This window comes from Dermochelys coriacea, chromosome 27 (assembly GCF_009764565.3).
Source record: "Dermochelys coriacea isolate rDerCor1 chromosome 27, rDerCor1.pri.v4, whole genome shotgun sequence".
In the NCBI taxonomy this organism is placed as follows: Eukaryota; Metazoa; Chordata; order Testudines; family Dermochelyidae; genus Dermochelys; species Dermochelys coriacea.
Genome location: NC_050094.1, coordinates 4125775 through 4147022, shown reverse-complemented (window position 1 = coordinate 4147022; position 21248 = coordinate 4125775). Strand labels below are relative to the sequence as shown.

Below are 21248 nucleotides of genomic sequence, written 5' to 3'. Positions count from 1 at the left end.
GCTTTTGTCTGCTTTCTGTTCGATCTGAAACTGTTCCCTTGATGCTGGAGACATCAATTCCTCACTGGATTGTGGACCTGGGCTTGGTCCCTCTGGAAGCAATGTAGGGGATGGGGCTGTTTCCGTTGACTGTGAACCCCTCTCCACTGGTGCACTATGTTGGGGTTCAGGCTCCGGCTGAGCCTCTTGTGTCGGGTTATCGGCTGCTGCTGGTTCAGGTTCTGGGATTGGCTCTGTCTAGGTCTCTGGGACTGGATCCACTACTGCTGTCGCAGACGTTGGCCTGGGGTCCGGATCCATCACCTCTGACCGGGTCCTGGTAGAAGTTTCTGGAACAGAGCTAGGCGTGACGGCTTGTTTAGCCTGGCTGTGGGTGACTATTCCCACCCTCTTGGCTAGCTTCACACGATTGGTCAAGTCTTCCCCCAACAGCATGGGGATGGGATAATCATCATAGACTGCAAAAGTCCACGTTCCTGACCAGCCCTTGTACTGGACAGGGAACTTGGCTGTAGGCAAATTGAAAGAGTTGGACTTGAAGGGTTGAATCATCACTTGGATCTCTGGGTCGATTTAAATTGGGGTACACTAAGGAAGCATGAATAGCCAACACTTGTGCTCCGGTGTCCCTCCATGCGGTGATCTTTTCCCCACCCACACTCAGTTTCCCTCCGCTCCGAGGGTATCTGGGAGGTATCTGAGCCTGAGGACCTCTGGTGTGATTCCGGTGCAATGAACTGGGGTTCTTGGGGCAGTTGGCCTTTACATGCCCTCGCTAGCAGGCTCCCAGCACAGGGCGCTGTGGTGACATGGCTGTTGGGAGCAGCTGGAATTAGTGGCATAGTGAATTTTGTGGTTTTGCTCATCTCCCTCGCACTCATCTAAGGCTCCATTTATAAACTGGAATCTCTCTTCTGTGTTGTCACACTTTTTCTAAGAAAAAAAAGGAGCAATTCATCGGTGAGCTGTAGTTCATGAAAGCTTATGCTCAAATAAATTTGTTAGTCTCTAAGGTGCCACAAGTACTCCTTTTCTTTCTGTGGATACAGACTAACACGGCTGCTACTCTGAACATTTTTCTAAGCGATTCCAATTCCCCCATGTCCCACCTGCCAACATGTCAGACCAGGGATTCTCATTGCTCCCTTCCACCCCGATTCTCTCTCCTACTCCCCATCTCTCTTTGCTGATGCTCCCGCGGAGCCAGCACCCAGCACGGGTTGTCTGTTTGCTGCCCACACTTAGCATGGTACATCCCCAGTACAGGGCCAAATCAGAGAGAGAGGCTGGGAGCAGAATCTGCTTCGATACAAAACTCCTCTGGTAAATAGCAACCATGGCAAAGTCAAATGATGCAAGCCCAGCCAGAGATGAGTGGCTCTCTGTATGTCTCCTGTGTTTGAAAAGTCCTCCTCTCTAAACACGTGTAGACCACACCCCGCATCCAATGACCCAGTGTGTATTTTTGAATCCAGCTCCCATGTTTCTGGGGAGGCAGGTGGCTCGAGTGCGTCTCGTGTGCGGTTTTCAAGAGGATCTGAAAGGTCAGCATGTCACAGACTGAAGCGTGAGCTGGAAACGGTGGCAGCTCGAGAGCCAAAGGCAGGCAGCTGTGCCCAGGGAGGCCTCCATCACCCCCCCCCCCCGTTCAAGTTCTGTGTCAAGAACAAGCCAAGCTAGCAGGTTTGACCTCTATTTCCTGAACAGAATGTACAATTTGTCACAAATGCAGTGTCTTGCATAATGAATTACCTTTGCATCCAAGCTGAGGAAGTCTCTGTTCCCAGCAGATGGGTCCCTCCCACAATCATTCTGCAAAGGGAAGAACACTGAGGCCCAAAGACAATTCAAACAGAGACATGCTGGGATGGAGGAGAGCTCAGAAATCCTGCACAGGGAGCAGAGCGGGACGGGAGCGATGCTAGCTGGTCAGCTCAGTGTTCCAAGGTTCAGCTGTAGCATGTAAACTCCGTGGAGCAAGAGGTCTGCCAGCAGCAAAACAGAAGTGTGGGTGGCATGGTATGGGGGAGGGTGTCACTTTTGTGGAGAGGGCAGGGCTGGCCTTATGGATGGGTGCTATGAGCAACCGCCCAGGGTGCCGTGGTCCGGGGGGTGCTGTGGTCCAAGACGCAACTTAAAAGCACGGTCTATGCAGCCCCGCAAGTCAGAGTCTGTCACCCCAAGCTCAGAGGCTGCCTGCCGCTGGCTGTGCAGATGTACCCACGGAGTTCTGACTTCGCTCACCTGGTGGGAAAACAGGGAGGAAGTGTGCCTGGGGGAGGGAGGAAGGGAAGGGGAAAAGATTGATTACACACACCTCCCAACAATGGGGGGGACCCATGTGGGTGAACATGTAGCACAGGGTACTCAGACCCAGTTGCACATAAACCTTCTGGATCTGCATGCAGTAGGTGAAGCCTTCACATGATTCCTACCCTTCACTCCGTCCTTGCCTGTTCAGGTCAGTTTTACATCAACAGACATGGAGGGGCGATGTCCACCCATCTTTGCATGGAAGAGCTCGATGTCCAGAACTGGAGCACTCACCACCAGATCACCCCCTCGGCAGTACCTAGGTTTGGTTTTGGTTTGGTTTTGCACCTCCTCAGCAGCACCTCTTCCTGGGATGCAGAACATGCTGGCAGACAGCCTCAGCAGGTATTCTTCCAAGGACCATGAATGGTAAGAACAGAGCATCTTTCAGCAGTGCAGATTCCCACTGTGAGATCCCATTGCAACTCAAGAGAACAAGAAAAGCCCAGTGTCCTGCCCCAGTGAGGCTCCGGGCCACAGTTCTGGAGGGGAATGCATTTCTAGTACAAAAAGAAAAGGAATACTTGTGGCACCTTAGAGACTAACAAATTTATTTGAGCATAAGCTTTGCTCAAATAAATTTGTTAGTCTCTAAGGTGCCACAAGTACTCCTTTTCTTTTTGCGAATACAGACTAACACGGCTGCTACTCTGAAACTTGTCATTTCTAGTACAGTGGTTGGAACCACTAATGTACACATTTCCCACGGTCACTCTCTTTCATCAACTCCTGGGGGAGATCAAACAAGATGGAGCATTAGTGAGCATAGTTGCTCCTGGGTGGCCAATGCACTTCTGGTTCCCCAGCAGTCTCCAGATGTTCTCATGGCCATGTTCAGCTCTTCCCAGGCTCACTGATGCGGGACAAAGGCAAGATCAGCCCCCCCAACCTTGCATCCTTCCATCTAACAACGTGGCATCTGGATGGATGGCAAACCTAGAAGGGTCATGCTCAGAGGCAGTACTATCCATCCTTGGCAGCAGCAGAAGAGACTCCAAGAGAAAATGCTACCCAGCAAAATGGAAAAGATTTCCTAGCTGGTGCTGGCATCATTGGACTTACAGAGCATGAAATACTTCAGGACATCTCCTAAACTGCTTGTCTCCTTTGCCAAATGCATAGGAGGGGAAGCTATCTCCTCACAGAGACTTTCCAAATGGATTTCAGGCTGCATCCTACAGAGGCAGCTGTGGGAGTGACTCCTGTAGTGGAAGACACATTGAGGATGACTGGATGTGGAAGCTGTGGTATGTACATGATCCTGGAGGGGGGAACCGGTAAGAGTTTTTTCTGCATGAAATGCCATCTGATAGAGCTGATGGAGGAAAAGATCCGAGGTTTGGAGATGCAGGTGGAAAGTCTCGTTGAGTTTAGGAAGGGGTTTGAGCAGATGATGGAGCAAAGATATGAGGTATCTGAAGGGAAAAGCTCAGACTCACGGATGGAAGCAGGGCTGGGGAATTTTGAGGGGAGACTGGGTGAGGAAATGGTCAGTGGAATCATGTGACTAAAAGAACCAGGCAGAGGAAAAGACGGGCTAGTGAAGTAGAAATAGAGCTTAGGAATAGGTTTGCAGAGTTGGAAAATGAAGAAGGGGCTCAGCAGGTACTTGTTGAAGGTGGAAGGGTAAGGAAGAAGAGAAGAGAGGCTAGTCCTATAGGAAAAGCAGAAGAGTCAAGGGAGACTACACCAAATATGAGCCCCAGGAGGATACAGGATGGGTTGAAGAGGATTTTAAGGGAAAATAGGAATGGAAAGAACTTGCAGCCAGAGGGAACAGGGGAGAGACTGGAGAATAGCACCGTCACCAGGAAAAGGCAGGTCTGTGTGATTGGGGACTCTTTATTGAGAAGAATAGACAGGCCTGTAACTAGAGCTGATCCAGAGAATAGAAGGGTGTGCTGTCTTCCGGGTGCTAAGATACGGGATGTAGACCTGAGGTTGAAAAGGATCCTAAAGGGAGCGGGAAAGAATCCCCTAATTATCCTTCATGTGGGAACAAATGATACAGCTAGATTCTCGCTGGAAAGTATTAAGGGAGACTATGCTAGGCTGGGGAAGACGCTTAAGGAAATTGAGGCTCAGGTGATCTTTAGTGGGATCCTTCCTGTTCCTAGAGAAGGGCAACAAAGGTGCGACAAGATTATGACTGTCAACAGATGGCTTAGGCAGTGGTGCTATAAGGAGGGTTTTGGGATGTATGGCCACTGGGAGGCATTCATGGACAGAGGACAGTTCTCTCGGGATGGACTTCATCTGAGTAGGGAAGGAAATAGACTTCTAGGATCAAGGCTGGCACAACTGATAAAGAGAGCTTTAAACTAGGAATTAGGGGGAGATGGTTGGGAGATGTCCAGGAAATTTCCACGCCAGATTTTAGCATTGAGAGGGAAGACGACGAAGTAAGAAAGAAAAGGAGTACTTGTGGCACCTTAGAGACTAACAGATTTATTAGAGCATAAGCTTTCGTGAGCTACAGCTCACTTCATCGGATAGCTGTAGCTCACGAAAGCTTATGCTCTAATAGATTTGTTAGTCTCTAAGGTGCCACAAGTACTCCTTTTCTTTTTGCGAATATAGACTAACACGGCTGCTACTCTGAAACCTGTCATGAAGTAAGAAAGGATACAGCCGTTGGTAGGAGAATGTATATAAGGAGCAAGGGCGGTGTGGATACTAGTCTAATAGGTTATACTGGCTGTAGAATGACTGTGCCTAATAGGGTACAAAATGTGAGCGAGGCCAAACAGCAAAAATTAAGATGTTTGTACACCAATGCGAGGAGCCTAAGTAACAAAATGGAGGAACTAGAGCTACTGGTGCAGGAAGTGAAACCAGATATTATAGGGATAACAGAAACATGGTGGAATAGTAGCCATGACTGGACTACAGGTATTGAAGGGTATGTGCTGTTTAGGAAAGACAGAAACAAAGGTAAAGGTGGTGGAGTAGCATTGTATATCAATGATGAGGTAGAATGTAAAGAAATAAGAAGCGATGCAATGGATAAGACAGAGTCCGCCTGGGCAAAAATTACATTGGGGAAGAAAACTAATAAAGCCTCTCCTACGATAGTGCTTGGGGTGTGCTATAGACCTCCGGGATCTAATCTGGATATGGATAGAGCCCTTTTTAATGTTTTTAATAAAGTAAATACTAATGGAAACTGCCTGATCATGGGAGACTTTAACTTCCCAGATATAGACTGGAGGACCAGTGCTAGTAATAATAATAGGGCTCAGATTTTCCTAGATGCAATAGCTGATGGATTCCTTTATCAAGTAGTTGCTGAACCGACTAGAGAGGATGCCATTTTAGATTTAATTTTGGTGAGTAGCGAGGACCTCATAGAAGAAATGGTTGTAGGGGACAATCTTGGCTCAAGTGATCATGAGCTAATTCAGTTCAAACTGAACAGAAGGATTAACAAAAATAAATCTGCAACTAGGGTTTTTGATTTCAAAAGGGCTGACTTTCAAAAATTAAGGAAATTAGTTAGGGAATTGGATTGGTCTGAAGAACTTATGGATCTAAAGGTAGAGGAGGCCTGGGATTACTTTAAATCAAAGCTGCAGAAGCTATCGGAAGCCTGTATCCCAAGAAAGGGGAAAAAATTCATAAGAAGGAGTTGTAGACCAAGCATCTTAGAGAGGTGATTAAGAAGAAGCAGAAAGCATACAGGGAGTGGAAGATGGGAGGGATCAGCAAGGAAAGCTACCTAATTGAAGTCAGAACATGTAGGGATCAAGTGAGACAGGCTAAAAGTCGAGTAGAGTTGGACCTTGCAAAGGGAATTAAAACCAATAGTAAAAGGTTCTATAACCATATAAATAAGAAGAAAACTAAGAAAGAAGAAGTGGGGCCGCTAAACACTGAGGATGGAGTGGAGGTTAAAGATAATCTAGGCATGGCCCAATATTTAAACAAATACTTTGCCTCAGTCTTTAATAAGACTAAAGAGGATCTTAGGGATAATGGTAGCATGACAAATGGGAATGAGGATATGGAGGTAGATATTACCATATCTGAGGTAGAAGCGAAACTGAAACAGCTTAATGGGACTAAATCGGGGGGCCCAGATAATCTTCATTCAAGAATATTAAACGAATTGGCACCTGAAATTGCAAGCCCATTAGCAAGAATTTTTAATGAATCTGTAAACTCAGGAGTAGTACCGAATGATTGGAGAATTGCTAATATAGTTCCTATTTTTAAGAAAGGAAAAAAAAGTGATCCGGATAACTACAGGCCAGTTAGTTTGACATCTGTAGTATGCAAGGTCCTGGAAAAAATTTTGAAGTAGAAATTAGTTAAGGACATTGAAGTCAATGGTAAATGGGACAAAATACAACTTGGTTTTACAAAAGGTAGATCATGCCAAACCAACCTAATCTCCTTTTTTGAAAAAGTAACAGATTTTTTAGATAAAGGAAATGCAGTGGATCTAATTTACCTAGATTTCAGTAAGGCATTTGATACCGTGCCACACGGGGAATTATTAGTTAAATTGGAGAAGATGGGGCTCAATATGAACATCAAAAGGTGGATAAGGAATTGGTTAAAGGGGAGACTGCAACGGGTCCTACTGAAAGGCGAACTGTCAGGTTGGAGGGAGGTTACCAGTGGAGTTCCTCAGGGATCGGTTTTGGGACCAATCTTATTTAATCTTTTTATTACTGACCTTGGCACAAAAAGTGGGAGTGTGCTAATAAAGTTTGCAGATGATACAAAGCTGGGAGGTATTGCCAATTCGGAGAAGGATCGGGATATTATACAGGAGGATCTGGATGACCATGTAAACTGGAGTAATAGTAATAGTATGATATTTAATAGTGAGAAGTATAAGGTTATGCATTTAGATATTAATAACAAGAATTTTAGTTATAAGTTGGGGACGCATCAATTAGAAGTAACAGAAGAGGAGAAGGACCTTGGAGTATTGGTTGATCATAGGATGATTATGAGCTGCCAATGTGATATGGCTGTGAAAAAAGCTAATGCGGTTTTGGGATGCATCAGGAGAGGCATTTCCAGTAGGGATAAGGAGGTTTTAGTACCATTATACAAGGCACTGGTGAGACCTCACCTAGAATAGTGTGTGCAGTTCTGGTCTCCCCTGTTTAAAAAGGATGAATTCAAACTGGAGCAGGTACAGAGAAGGGCTACTAGGATGATCCGAGGAATGGAAAACTTGTCTTATGAAAGGAGACTTAAGGAGCTTGGCTTGTTTAGCCTAACTAAAAGAAGGTTGAGGGGAGATATGATTGCTCTCTATAAATATATCAGAGGGATAAATACAGGAGAGGGAGAGGAATTATTTAAGCTCAGCACTAATGTGGACACAAGAACAAATGGGTATAAATTGGCCACCAGGAAGTTTAGACTTGAAATCAGACGAAGGTTTTTAACCATCAGAGGAGTGAAGTTTTGGAATAGCCTTCCAAGGGAAGAAGTGGGGGCAAAAGATCTATCTGGTTTTAAGATTCTATTTGATAAGTTTATGGAGGAGATGGTATGATGGGATAATGGGATATTGGTAAGTAATTGATCTTTAAATATTCAGGGTAAATAGGACTAATCCCCTGAGATGGGATATTAGATGGATGGGATCTGAGTTACCCAGGAAAGAATTTTCTGTAGTATCTGGCTGGTGAATCTTGCCCATATGCTCAGGGTTTAGCTGATTGCCATATTTGGGGTCAGGAAGGAATTTTCCTCCAGTGCAGATTGGAGAGGCCCTGGAGGTTTTTCGCCTTCCTCTGTAGCATGGGGCATGGTTGACTTGAGGGAGGCTTCTCTGCTCCTTGAAGTCTTTAAACCATGATTTAAGGACTTCAATAGCTCAGACATAGGTGAGGTTTTTCATAGGAGTGGGTGGATGAGATTCTGTGGCCTGCGCTGTGCAGGAGGTCGGACTAGATGATCAGAATGGTCCCTTCTGACCTTAGTATCTATGAATCTATGAATCCTAGTTGGCTACAAGTTAACAATGACCCCCTCCTCCACAAGTTGTGAGGGCCCACTTGACAAGATCTACACCATTAGCCTCTCTTCCAGATGCCCCTCTTCTGATTTGCAGAGAGGCAATGTGGAGCTCTGTCAATACTTTTGCAAGCTTGTACAGTGGACACATCCTTCAGCAGAGCAGTTGTCCAGTCTGTGCTACAGCCGAGGTTCTCACAGCCTCCTCCTCAGTGAATGCTGTTTCTGAATCACCTCGAGTCACATACACATAGAGGCCATCGCTCAAAGAGGAAAACAAGGTTACTTACCTTTTACAGTAACTGGAGTTCTTTGAGATGTGTGGTCCCCATAGGTGCTTCACTTCCCGTCCTCCTTCCCCTCTGTGGCTGACCCTTACTGGTTTGTAATAGAGAAGGAACTGGAGAGACAGTCGGACCACAAAGCCTCGTATATCCATGGATCAGAGCATGAGGCAGAGAAGAGCGCCAGTGCGGACGAACACACGGCTAGTGAAAATCTTACGGCCTCAGATACATGGAGCACAAGCGCACCTCGAGTGGAAGGCACATAGGGACCATGCCTCTGGAAGAACTCCAGTTACTACACAAGGTAAACAGCAACCTTTCCCAGGACATCTCCAGGCCTAAGGAAGTGGATCAGAAGTAGCATCCTGGCAACGCAAACAGAAATAGGGAGCACATGGACAATAAAAGGATGATCTGGGAGTCAGCTTCAGCCCCACTAACAGTGATTCAGAGGGCGACCATTTTGGAAAAGGACAAAACTTCACAAGCTCAGAGGCAGAAATCAGAAATTCAGGGGAACCCTCTAAAAAAAGCCCAGATATCCCAGGACTCATGATGAAATTGCAAGAATGGTTTTATGGGTAGTGGGAATGCATGAGCCTATGTTGTCTCGTACGCTCCGAGATGGATGTGAGCTGGAAGCCTACTGGAGGGACGACTGAAGAGTCTTCTGTCATGAATGCAGAGCCCATATGGTCTCCCCGATCACTGGCTACTCCTCTGGCCAAGTCAGCGCCCCTGAGGTTCAAGAGATACTCCGAAGAGAATAGACAGGCCTGCGGACTCCCAGCAAGCCACCCAATGGGCAGGACACCAGAATCAGGAGCGATAGTGAGGAACTGAGGAGACATTACAAAAATTGTTCTCAAATAAGTGTTCAAATTATTTCTTCCCCCCGAGCTTTGTCAGACATGAGTCTCGGCTAGGTGAAAGTGATTTTATTCCTATGCCTCTCCCTCGGAGCAGCCACAAGCTGAGAGGTACCTGGCCAGGAACCAAGTGGGACCAGGGACGGATCCAGAAACAGATTGGCAGGCAGCTGGCTTTAGGGATGTGGTGAGTAGATTCTAGGATTCCGGGATGTGTGGGTCCAGCTCCAGAGCAGGAGGCAGAGAAGGCTGTAGGGCAAGAGGATGGGAAGAACCAGCAGGGGCAGGGAGGTTGCATTTCCAATGCAATGTATTGCCCTGCAACAGCAACGCTATCAGGACGTGCCGTTGGGCTCTGGACTGCGATATTATAGATGTTGTTTCTCTACTAAATTAATACAGCATGTTCTGTTCATGGATGCTTTACTACTGCAGCTGAATGACAGATTGGGAACATACAGTAAAATTACCTCCAGTTGCATCACTTGGCAACCTGTGTATTCCAGCAAATACAATAATGGGGAAGGAGAATAATCAGTTAACCACTTCGCATCATACTTAGTGGATGAATCTCTCCTGGGTACCTGCAATGGAAGAACTACAGGAAAGGAGCCCATATCCATTGCTATTACAGATACAGTGGCTCACTGTGACCCAATATTCTTGCACAAGAGCTATCTATTGCTAAGCATATTGGTCTTTCTGCCTGTGACTGCAGCTGCTGGGAAACATTGTTTTCCCAGTGTAAATTACCAGGAAAATGACCAGGTCACAGCTTGGACTGAGGCTGTCTGGGCTAGCTTTGATGTTCATACAGCAAGAGCAAGGAGGAGTCCTTGTGACACCTTAGAGTGCCACAAGGACTCCTTGTTTTTGCAAAAAGAAAAGGAGTACTTGTGGCACCTTAGAGACTAACAAATTTATTTGAGCATAAGTTTTCGTGAGCTACAGCTCACTTCATCCGATGCTCACAAAAGCTTATGCTCAAATAAATTTGTTAGTCTCTAAGGTGCCACAAGTATTCCTTTTCTTTTTGTGAATACAGACTAACATGGCTGCTACTCTGAATCCTTGTTTTTGCTGATTCAGACTAACACAGCTACCACTCTAAATACAGCAAGTGGTGAGCCAGGACACTCCCCTAAGTGACAGAACACACTGCTTTGAAAGTCAGGAAGATGTTAGTCATAACTATCAAGCCATTCACTGTAAAGATGAAGTGAAATCTGCATAACGCTCATTTGCATAATGTTAACAATTGGACACTGTTCTCACCCACTCCGGTCCCAACTGCAGACTGCTCCATCTGTGCTCCCTCCCTTTCTCTGCCCAGCTGCTAGAGTAGAAAACAAAGCAAGGGAGATTTCATATGGGGACAGAACTGAATGGGCTGATCACACCTGCCTTTGTTGGCTGCTTCCATACTTTAGCTAATTGTGGTTCCAGCTGCTGATGGCTAGTGGTTGGCCGTCACCTTCGCTTACCAAGCTAGCAGTTAATATAGTTTGTTATTTTTGGCACTACACAGAGACACAAGCACTGATCTGATTGGCTAAGGCCCTTCTCTGGTCCCCCTCACTGGTATCTGAGCACCTCACAATCTTTAGCCTATTTGGCCTCCCAGCACCCCGATGAGGCTGGGCAGTGCCAGGGAACTGCAACACAGAGAGACTAAGCGACTTGTCCCAGGTTACACAGGCAGCCTGTAGCAGAGCAGGGAGCTGAACACTGGGTTTCTAAGTCCCAGGCTACTCCCCTAACCACTAGACCATCTTTCCTCAGCTGGGGGAACGGGTTGGGAGAAATTGGTGAAAATCTTTTTCACTGAAATTAATGTGAACATTTCTGACCCTGTGGTTCATGTGACTTTGCACCCAGCTGCACTTTCATTTTTTGCCATGTTCGGGAGGACTGAACCCAAAGCCCTTTGGCAGGAAAAGGCACCCTTGCAAATTTTGGTACGTTGCTGCAGAAGGAAAGGTTGCCTCCTCCCTAGGAGCCTCCTGGCTGGATAGCGAGAGCTCAGAGCACATGTAACACACATGTAATCCCATGTACTTAGCCCTCCCAGTGCTCCTGAATGTGAGTCATGGAAATCTCACTTCCCCCATTTTGGCGGCAGGCAAACTGAGCTCAGAGTCTTGCCTGAGATCTCCTTGCAAGTCTGTGGCTGTATTTAAAATCCATATCTCTTGCATCTCTGTCCATTGCAGCATCTAGACAATAGTGGATGCAATAATCAGTCCCATGCAGAGTTATTCTGGGCTGGTTTCAATCAGGCTGTGCGATGCAATGTCACAAATGCCCAACCTGGTTCATGTGCATGGCAAAGGGAGGTCGTTTGTTCGTGGTCAGGGGGAAAACAGTGGGAGTCCAGTAGGGAAACCTCCATTTGCAAAGGAAAAAGAATTCAAACAAAAATGAATCTGCAAGAGCAGAGGTGAGTTGGAGTCTTTGCTTTAGTAGAAGCACAACGTGATTGTTTTGCTCTTTTCCCATAACTTGACCTTAGGTGACTGGACAAACCCAGAGTGTGGCACTCCCAGAAACTCCCCAGGCACCCTCTGTCCCTCTAGCGCCTAAGCTGTAGAAATGCTCAGCTCCTAGGATGCGTGGCCTCTAGGTCTTTGGGAGGATTGCAGATTCTTAAGCCCTTTCCTCTGCTGTTATTGTCTCTCTCCGTTTTTTAAGTAAATTACTAGAACCTACTGATGCTGCAGCCTTGAAAGTGACTCAGGCTGGATGCTAATAAGGGTCCATTAACAGATTGATGCAATGAGATATTCATGGGGCTGTCATCACTGAGCTATGCTGCTGGACCCATGCAAGGCTAGACGGCTGGTAAGGGCAGGCGTACAGAGAGATCTATGGGGCTTTCTGGAACAGCAGGGCTCTGTTCTTGACAGGATTCATGCAGCTTCAAGGCTTCAGCCAGGGCTCCTCAGCAGTTACGTGGGTGAGGCTTGGAAAGGCAATAGGCCCTTTGTTTCTAGGGGCAAAGGCAGCCTGGTGCAGTGGCCTATATGACGTGAGTTAGTGTTGTCACTCAAGGTCTCAGTGCTCAGGTACCTGCAGTGCAGTCATCCCCTTTGCTAGCCATTGTGCAAAAGAACCTGAAAAAAAACAGAGGTTGTAAAGCGCTGCTAGAGAAAACCATTTACGATGCACAACAACAGGGTCTACAAAACACAGGCCCGGTTCTGGAGTGTTATCTGCTGGCACCATATCTATTTACCTGTATACTGGTAGTGCGCACTCCTGTAACCGAGATCTAGAAAGAAAGTGGACCATGGGAGACTGCATTCCACCCCTAGAAGGTGACATTCCCAGGGCAGGGGTAAGAGGCAGCATGACCATCGCTTGTTCATGTTCTCTAAGGTCGCAGGATTTCCACCTGCAGGTCTGTCAGCCTGTACCACACCCCCTTTAACGTGTGGAAGGATAGATTCAGTTGCTAAGACCTAAGTCTTGTTTGTTTAGGAGCATTTTGCCTTTAGCCTTCTCCTCTAGTCAGTGTCAAGTGTTGTAATATTTCCCCATGCTCTACCCCAGCCATTCCAGAGGGCAGGTGCTGGCACCACCATCCCTGCCTGCACTGTAAAATGAGCTGTGCAGCCCAGCTGACAAGTCACTGGAAACCACTTCCTACCTGGGGATTTGTTCCATCTTTTCTTTCCTTCCTTCGTCCCTGGCAATTAGCAGGGGAAGGTTTGAAACCCGATGGGCTCCCCTGCGGGACACAGTGCACCTGATCCTTCGTCACATTGGATCACGAGTGTGATGTGGAGTTTATCTTGTAAACGTAGCCTTTTCTTATCTCAGCGCTTGCTGACTTGAGCTGCTGGGGCAAGAAGCCATGCTTGCGCTGTGAGTGCCATCTGCAATATCACGTCACCGTCATGTCAGCCTCAGGGGAAACCTTGATGGAGAGCAATGTGGAAATTCTGGCTGTGTATCTCCTGGGATTACATTCTTAGCCGGGAGAGAAAGGCTCTGATTGATGCTCAGAAAATCCCAGCTAAGACATAACTGATGGGTCCCCATCTGCATTCCCTGAGCACGTTTCTTTGACAGCATGTGAGTAAAACAAGCTGTTTTCTTTCCCCTAGGTGACATTGGCGGTCAGATGGGATTGTTTATTGGTGCTAGTATCCTAACAATACTAGAGCTCTTTGATTATATTTACGAGGTAAGATCTCCCCTTCTGTGTTCCTCATTTCACCACTAAGGAGCGTGAGTGCTGTGTGATTGAGTGAGTCTGGGCACTGGGAACTCTGCCCTGTGGACGGACACCCAGCCAGGCTTGGGTGCAGGGGAACATCTAGCGAGAGCCCCGGCTGTGTTTCTGCCCAGGTGCTTGTAGTTTGGCTGAGATTCACTCCTGTTCAGAAGCTTTGTCTCGGTTGGTGACGCTCCCCCAGGAGCTCTGCCAGCCCCCTCCCTTCACCACTTGCCTTTGTGCCTTTCTCACAGTCATCTGCATAAAATCATCATCATCATCATCATCTTTGAAAGCATCTTGAAGTAATCTGGAGCTGCGATCCTGTGGAGAGGTGGGAAGTTGGGCCATTCTGCAGCTCTGAGCCTGACATGGTTGGGTTGGCTTGGGCCAGCATGGATTCATGCTAGGTCTACCTTGGGCAGCCCTCTCTACACCTTCATCAGGGAGGCTGTGTCCTCGGTCCTGCCATGGAATGGCCAGCCCTGAAGCAGGCAGCTCCCTAGGGACCTAGGAACTGATAGACCGGATCAGAACCAATGTCCTCTCTCCAGCCGTGATTGGTACCAGCTGCTTCCGAGGAAGGTGCAAAATCAATGCCATAATGGGAAATTATGGAATAACCAAGCTCTGGTGGAAGTTCTTTCCTGACCCCCACTTCAGCTTTCACCCTGAAGCAGGAGGGCTATGCCCCTTGAGTATTTTTATCCCATCTCATGTAAGTGACACATCACGTCAATTCTGATGATCAAACCAAGAGCAAGGGGTAGCATTGCACAAACTTTTGTAACCCTGGTGCCTGTCGCCTTCCTGCTTCCTGGTCATGTGTCAGATGTGCTGCTGGCCATGTGCCAGATGTGCTGTCCAGCAGCCCAGAGCTCTGGGGGTGCACTCGCGGTGCAGTAGGAAGGGATCTGCTCCCCTCAGTATCAATAGCATTCCCTGGCAAGCCCGGTCTGCAGCCATGAACATGCTGAGAGCGTGTTCCTCCCACGCGCCCTGCTGCAGCACGGGCTGTGCCGGCACTGTCTCCTCTCCAGGGCAGTTCACCGCAGCAATTTTGATTTGCATGGTGCCTCCTGCTGGTCGTCTTGGGAATTAGTTCTCTAGCTTTGGAGCACCCTCTGCAGGATGGTGTCTTGCCTGCCACTGGCCCCCATGTCCCTCCTGGACCCCAATGCCCCTTTACCTTGGGGTGCTGCCAGGGGAACCCCCACCCTCTATCCCCATCTAGCCTCAATGGCTACTGCCAGTCACTGGGGCAGACTGCGGACTGTAAACCACTCATCACAGGCAAGGGGGTTTGGACCAGCTGCCTCTGCCTAACCCCAGGCTACAGCTCGTTAGCCCCAGTACCTCTGTAGGCCTTGCACAAGGCCTGCAGCCTCGGGGGTTACCAGGCTGGAGCTCCACAGCTCCTCTTACCTTTCCCCATCACTGCTCTACTCAGGTACCCTTCTCTCTCAGCCAGCCAAGTCCTTCTCTCTACAGCTAGAGAGAGACTGACCCAGCTCCTGGCTCACAGCCCTTTTATAGGGCCAGCTATGGCCTGCTTGGGCTTGGCCCCAGCTGTGGCTGCTCCCCCAATCAGCCTGGCCTTTTCCCTCAGGAGCGGGGTAACTGCCCTGCTATAGTCAGGCTGGAGTCAATGTTTGAAAATACTTACCATAGCTCCGCTCCAGACAGCTCCAGCTGAATTTAAGCCCTGCTCTTTCCTTTATCAAAGAGGTTCTTAGCCTCAAGGGGAGCAGAGAACGAATAAAAATAAAAGTCTTTATACCCTGGAGTTTTCACCTCCCAGTCACAGGTTCTAATCCAGCCTCAGGTGAGAGTGACTAGAAGCTGCCATTGGCTGGCTGATCAGAGACCCGTGGGAGATAAGAACACGTAGGCATTTTACATCAGAGGCCCACTGAGTTCCACTTTGGGTTATTTCTTTTAATGAAGAAAAAAACATAACCAAGATTCCCCCTTGGCATTATTTCTCTCCTCCTTCACCCTGTCTGTTTGTTCTAGTGAATATCGTGCCAAATCCAATATCATTATCCCCATTTTACTAATGGGGAAACTGAGTCACAGAGCAGGGAACGTGATTTGTCCAAGGTCATCCAGCAGCAGATCCAGGAACAGATTTGGTCCAGGTTGAGTGCTCTGTCCACCAGTCAACACTTCCTCGAAGATGACGTTTCTGTCTGGTTCTCCACAGGCAAGCAGCCACCTTGTTCCAGAGAGAAGATGGGTTTGTGATTGTAACCCAGGCCTGGGAGTCAGGACACCTGGTTTCTATTCACGGTTCTGTCACAGACTTGCTGGGCAAGTCACTTGGTGGTTCAGTCTGACTTGTTAACACCTGCAGAGGGAGCTGAAATTGTGGTGTGAACATGCCACGCACGTGTGCAAAACGTAGTTCTTATCATCACAGCACCTGGCCCTGCTCAGCATCTCACTGCCCAGCAGATGCCAAGGATTAGAATAGGTCATGGCAAGGCTCCTGGATGGGGCAGCATGTAGGGGAAGCTTTCGCTGCACCCCATCTGGGGTGGGATCAACGATTTTGGTCCCCAGGGCTGTCGATCCGGAACTCAGGTCACTGGAACAAACAAAGCAAGAGGCCTGAGGGGGCTGAAGCAACTCAAAGGGAGAATCTTGGCTGATTTCTTTCATTAAAAGAAAAAAGCAGAATCTGCTGAGCCATGAAATATACCGGAGTGTATGTGCAGCATCCAGAAACAGTGGCCGGGTCAGCATGGAGCACCTCCCTGCAGTGAGGGTAATATTGTTTCATGTCTCTGCCTGCAATGAGCACTTCCCCCTTTTTAATATCACTGGTGCCTCGGTTGAATCAGCCAGGCAGAAAAAGACGGAGCACTTGCTTTTTTTCACAGGAAGTGCAATTTGTTCTGCAAACGAAAGAAGTGGAGATATTTCCAGACACTCAAGTGGGGGGTTGAGATTTGATATTTCATCCACCCTGGGGGCCTGATGGATATATATATAACATATATAACATCCTCTGCATCACGTCCCCATATTTAAAATGGGAACCAAAACACCAGGTGCATCAGGTCTGGAACATTTCAGCGACAGTTTGGGGTGGTGGGTCTCAGCCAGGGCATGAGTGGGGTCTAGAAGGAGCTCACATGCCAGTGGCTCCATCACTGGGGTGATGAGCATGGGACAAGTGACCCCACTAATGAATGCCACCCAGCACAGCTGGCACTTTGCCGCCCTCTCAGCAGTCGACTCAGAGGCTGGATGGGCCAGAGACTCAACTTACGGCTCACTGCTACAGGGGTGTCCATTCAGCACCGGGACACATTGATGGAAGAAGCCCGCCCAGGCTGTGCTCAGCCGTTGCACCTTCCATCCTTCGAAGCACCCTGCAAGGATCAGTTGGAGCTCTGTGCGAAGGAGAAGGGACAATCTCCTCATCCATGTTTTACAGATGGAAAAAAAGCAGGCACAGAGGATCAAGTCCCAACTCTAGGTCCCAACTCTAGGATAGAACCCAGGTGTCCTGATGCCTCATCTGGGCCCTGCCCAGTCCAGTCAAAGCCACCAACATGTCTCCCCAGTGGAGAGCTTTAACTCCCCCTACCCTGAGTCCCCCATGTTTCACATCCCCAGCACCACCCAGGAACAAGTGGGCATCCCAGGCCCCAGCATCTGCCCGTGTTGCCAGCTCCTAAGAGCAGCAAATGAGTTGGGATGTCAGGCCACATCGCGGTGGTTTCAGTTTCCATTTCGCTAGTGTGCAGACTGGTGGAATAGATGCTTCATCTGATGGGTTGTCGCAGAGTGAAGCAGTTGGCCGGCCCACGCATGATGGGCATGCATGCTACTTCAGCTGGACAAGCATGATATTTCCTAGGCGCCAGGCCCAAGCTGGCCTCAGTGTACACAGCAGAGGGAGGATTTGGTGGATAGTTTCAGCTGGGGAAATTTTCCCTGCATTTCCATCCTTCCCACCCCTCACTGCTGCCTTCCTTTCATCCCATCTCCCTCCACGGCCCTCAGAGCAATGCCCTGCACCCCCCATGAGCTTCCCATCCCCCGCACTTCTGCATGCACCTGCATCGTGCCCTGCTGCCCAAGGGGGCACCCACTGCTTTGCACCCAAGAGACAAACTGGGCTCCTGGCTCCATCCTGCTGTGGGGCACCAACGCTGGGAGATCATTTCAGCCACCAGCCATGCCAGTTCACACCGTAGCCTTTAGAAGGGGGCAATTGGGCTTAATTCCAGAGTCTCCCCTACTCTGCCACCCCATCCTCTGAGACTCGACTGCCTCTTTCACCTCCTCTCAACAGAGGGCAGTGTAGTTCTAGGGGCAGGATGCCGGTGTGGGAGCCAGATGTTCTAGTCCGAGCTCTGCTGTAGCTTTTTTGCCTGAATGAGGGGAACATGGGCCAACATCAACCCGCAAAACAGGCCTTTGTCATGCACAGGCCTCATACTGGCCTGATTTCACCCAAGCACACGCACAGCTCCCCTTGAGTGCAGTGTGGAATCAAGGCAGGGCATGGGCCTCAGTTTTCCTCCGCTGTGAAATAGGACTAATGATACCTGCTTTACAAAGCATGTTGCTGATATGTTCACCCTACACAGCACAAATCCTACAAGCCTGACTTGTGTCCAGACCTGCTGTGGGACAAATGGAGTCTCTCCCCTGGCCATGGGTATATCAGATATGGCTGGGGAGACAGCCTTTTCCTGCCTCAGAAAGGGAATTTCATAACCTCGGAGCTCTTTCACTTAGAGCTGAGCAAATAATAGGGTTTCCAGTTTGGGGGCCAAACCACAAACTCTGAAAAAAATTCCAGTTTGAGTTAAACCAAAACAAATTTTTTCATCAAATCAAAAAAATGCAAAATAAAAAAAATCATGTTGAATTGACTGAACTGTTTCACATAAACACGACACTAATTTTGTTTCAAGTTTTTCATCTGGATTTTGGCCTTTTCAGATGGCTATCACCCTTTCCATTTTGAGGGGATGGGGGTGAAATTGGCCACATTTGAAATCTAAACGCCACCTCAGTGCAAAACACTGAAATATTTCAAATTGGAAGTATGTTGACTCTTTGGGAAGGAACATTTCTCCAATTGAAACTATCCACCAAATGCTGTGTCGGGCTCCAAAAAATTTACTTTTCAGTGAAGAAAGAATTAGGTGAAAAAATTCCCCACACCTCTCATTTCATTAACAGCCCATAATAGCCCACTGCAGGGATCTCCCTCCTCAGACTTTGCACCACATCTTTACAAGGTGATCTACAGGCTGGACCTGGCATCTTAAAACTCTGTCTTGGGACCCTAAATCCAGAGAGAACTAGGCACCTGCAATGGAGCCACTTGAATAGAAAGAAGAAACTGGCTCGTCAATGATGCAAATATCCCCCACTGTCCTCTTGGGATGGCCAGCCATAGGGAGTATGCTGCGTGGAGTGTGTGCAGCCAGATGGTGCATACTGTATGGTCACAGAGCATGGATTTACAGAAAAGGGATCTGCTTTGAGGGGGCTACAAATGCATGGAAAATGCCCAAGTTTAGAGAAGTGAAAAATGAGCTGTGTTTTGGAGTCTGGATTAGACATAGTGGCCCGAATCTGCATCCAAATTGATAGCAGAGCTACAAGGCAGGCAGGGAGCCACAGTTGCCCTGATTGAGGTCAGGACAGGCGCTGATGGCTAAAAGCTACTTCAATTAAGGTTAAAAGTTAAGGGGATCTGCCTCACTCCAGAGCAGAGCGAGGACTAAGGGCTGCTGTGGAATCTCTTTCACTGGCGATATTACAAGCTAGACTGGATGCCTGGCTATCAGGAATGGCTGAAGGAGAAAGGAGTCAAGCCTTCCATGGGGCTGATGGTTGGACAGAGGCCCCATCACTAGCCCAGCCCTCCCCAAAGAGGCTGAGGATTTCAAGAAAGCCCGAGGGATTTCATTTCCCAGCTGACTCCTGTGAAGACCCCAGCCATTAACATTAGTGATCATTTCCCAAGGTTGCGCATGGCGCTGTACAAAATGCAAACATCGCAGCAGGCTGTGTCCTGGTGCACTGACAGCCCAGGAGAATCCAATCTGATTCCTCACATGTGGGGCCTGCAGTAGAAGTGGCCTTCTGGAGGGATTGGGCTGAAGAGAGGATGGGAGCCTGGGACCAGGGGACTGGAAAATGGCTCGTGGTTGCGGGGCTGCATGGACATGACAGTGGGGGAAAGGAAGCAGGCTTTGAGACTGCCAAGGCAGTGAAGGAATATCATAAAAAGACAAGATCTGAGCTGTGAAAGGGGAAGACATGAAGTTTGAATTCAGTCCAGTGAGCAAGTGTAACACCAACAGACCCCGCTTGTTGGGGAGCCGGATAGAACCGGGGACCTCTTGAGCATGAACCTCTACCGCATGAGCTAAAAGCCAACTGGCTGTTAGCTAAGGCTGTAGCAAACTCATTTTCTCTCTCTCTAAGTGGTCTCGGTGCCACTAGATAGGACAGAACACCACGCCCAGGAGGTGTGGGGGTTACATACTTCCCCTAGCTAAGGAAGCGCATCCTGAACTTCAGGGACTTCCCTTTGAAATCCCAGACAAGCCCCTACTTGTAACGCTGATAGCCTGGTTGGCGGCAGGCGGGATAGAACTTCTGGAGCTTAGTGAGCTAAAAGCTAAAAGCCAGCCAGAACACGACACCCAGGAGGTGTGTGGGTTACACAAGCGGGGACTAAATCTGAATGGCTTCTCTCCATTGGCACCAGCTATCCTAAACCCTGTCCAGAATCCAAGAACACGCAGCTGGAACTGGGACTTCCCCTGGAGGAATGGCAAGTTGCAGAATAAGAGCACCAAGCATCTGTCTTAATTCGGGGACCACTGGCTCCCTGCATCTGTTTACCCCACTCCAGCACTTCGGCTCTGCACTGGAGAGCTGCTGGTGAGCACTCAGGTCCTGTCAGAGCTGGCGGCTCCAAAAGCTGCCATGTCAGAGAATTGCCCCGTCTCAGCAGAGCTACGCAGCATCAGGGATGGAGGAGCGCTGTCAGCCCTACATGCAGTGGAACAGCATAGAGTCAAGAGGGGCCGGCATGTGCTCCAAACGTACGTTTGCTATGCTGCTCCTGGCTGCCTTCATCTTTAATGCAGAGCAGCCCGCTGATTACAGGTCCCAGCATGCTGTGCTCCTTCTTGGTCAGCCTGGGGGAGGCTATTCTGAGCTTTCTAGTAAGAGACATTCACTGAGAAGCTTGTGTCTCAGTGTTAGACCTGAACAAAGCCCACGGGAGAGGGGCTGCAATGGGAAATGTTCAGGAGAATCTGCAAGGGGGATTTACACACTATGTGCTCCTGGCATTCTGCTCTTGGGTCTCATTGCACAAGGGGCAGGTGTCAGAGTCAGGGCCTAAGTGCTTGTATTGCAGACTCAGAGCCAGGCTGCCCTGGCATGAAGCTGCACTCAGGCTGACCCAGGAGACTGGGCACGGGCACGCGGTGTCCAGGGGGTATCAAAATGCCTGGATCTGAGCCTTCCCCTGGCCCTGGAAGGCCCCTTGCACAGACCTGGCTGCAGGACACAGTTGATCCAAGA

The 21248-nt window shown here is 48.7% G+C and overlaps 1 protein-coding gene across 3 annotated transcripts in view; it reads left to right on the top strand.

The window, feature by feature from the left end:
* The window catches only part of ASIC2 (acid sensing ion channel subunit 2), a 1237856-nt gene that overhangs the window by 1205764 nt on the left and 10844 nt on the right, over positions 1-21248 (top strand). For 2 of the 3 annotated variants that reach the window (XM_038385862.2, XM_038385861.2), the window contains exon 8: positions 13561-13640. The exons of the other annotated variant lie outside the window; for it this stretch is intronic. In XM_038385862.2, coding sequence (XP_038241790.1) covers positions 13561-13640 — 80 coding nt within the window. The remainder of the gene's footprint in view (positions 1-13560; positions 13641-21248) is intronic. 3 annotated transcript variants of the gene reach the window in all.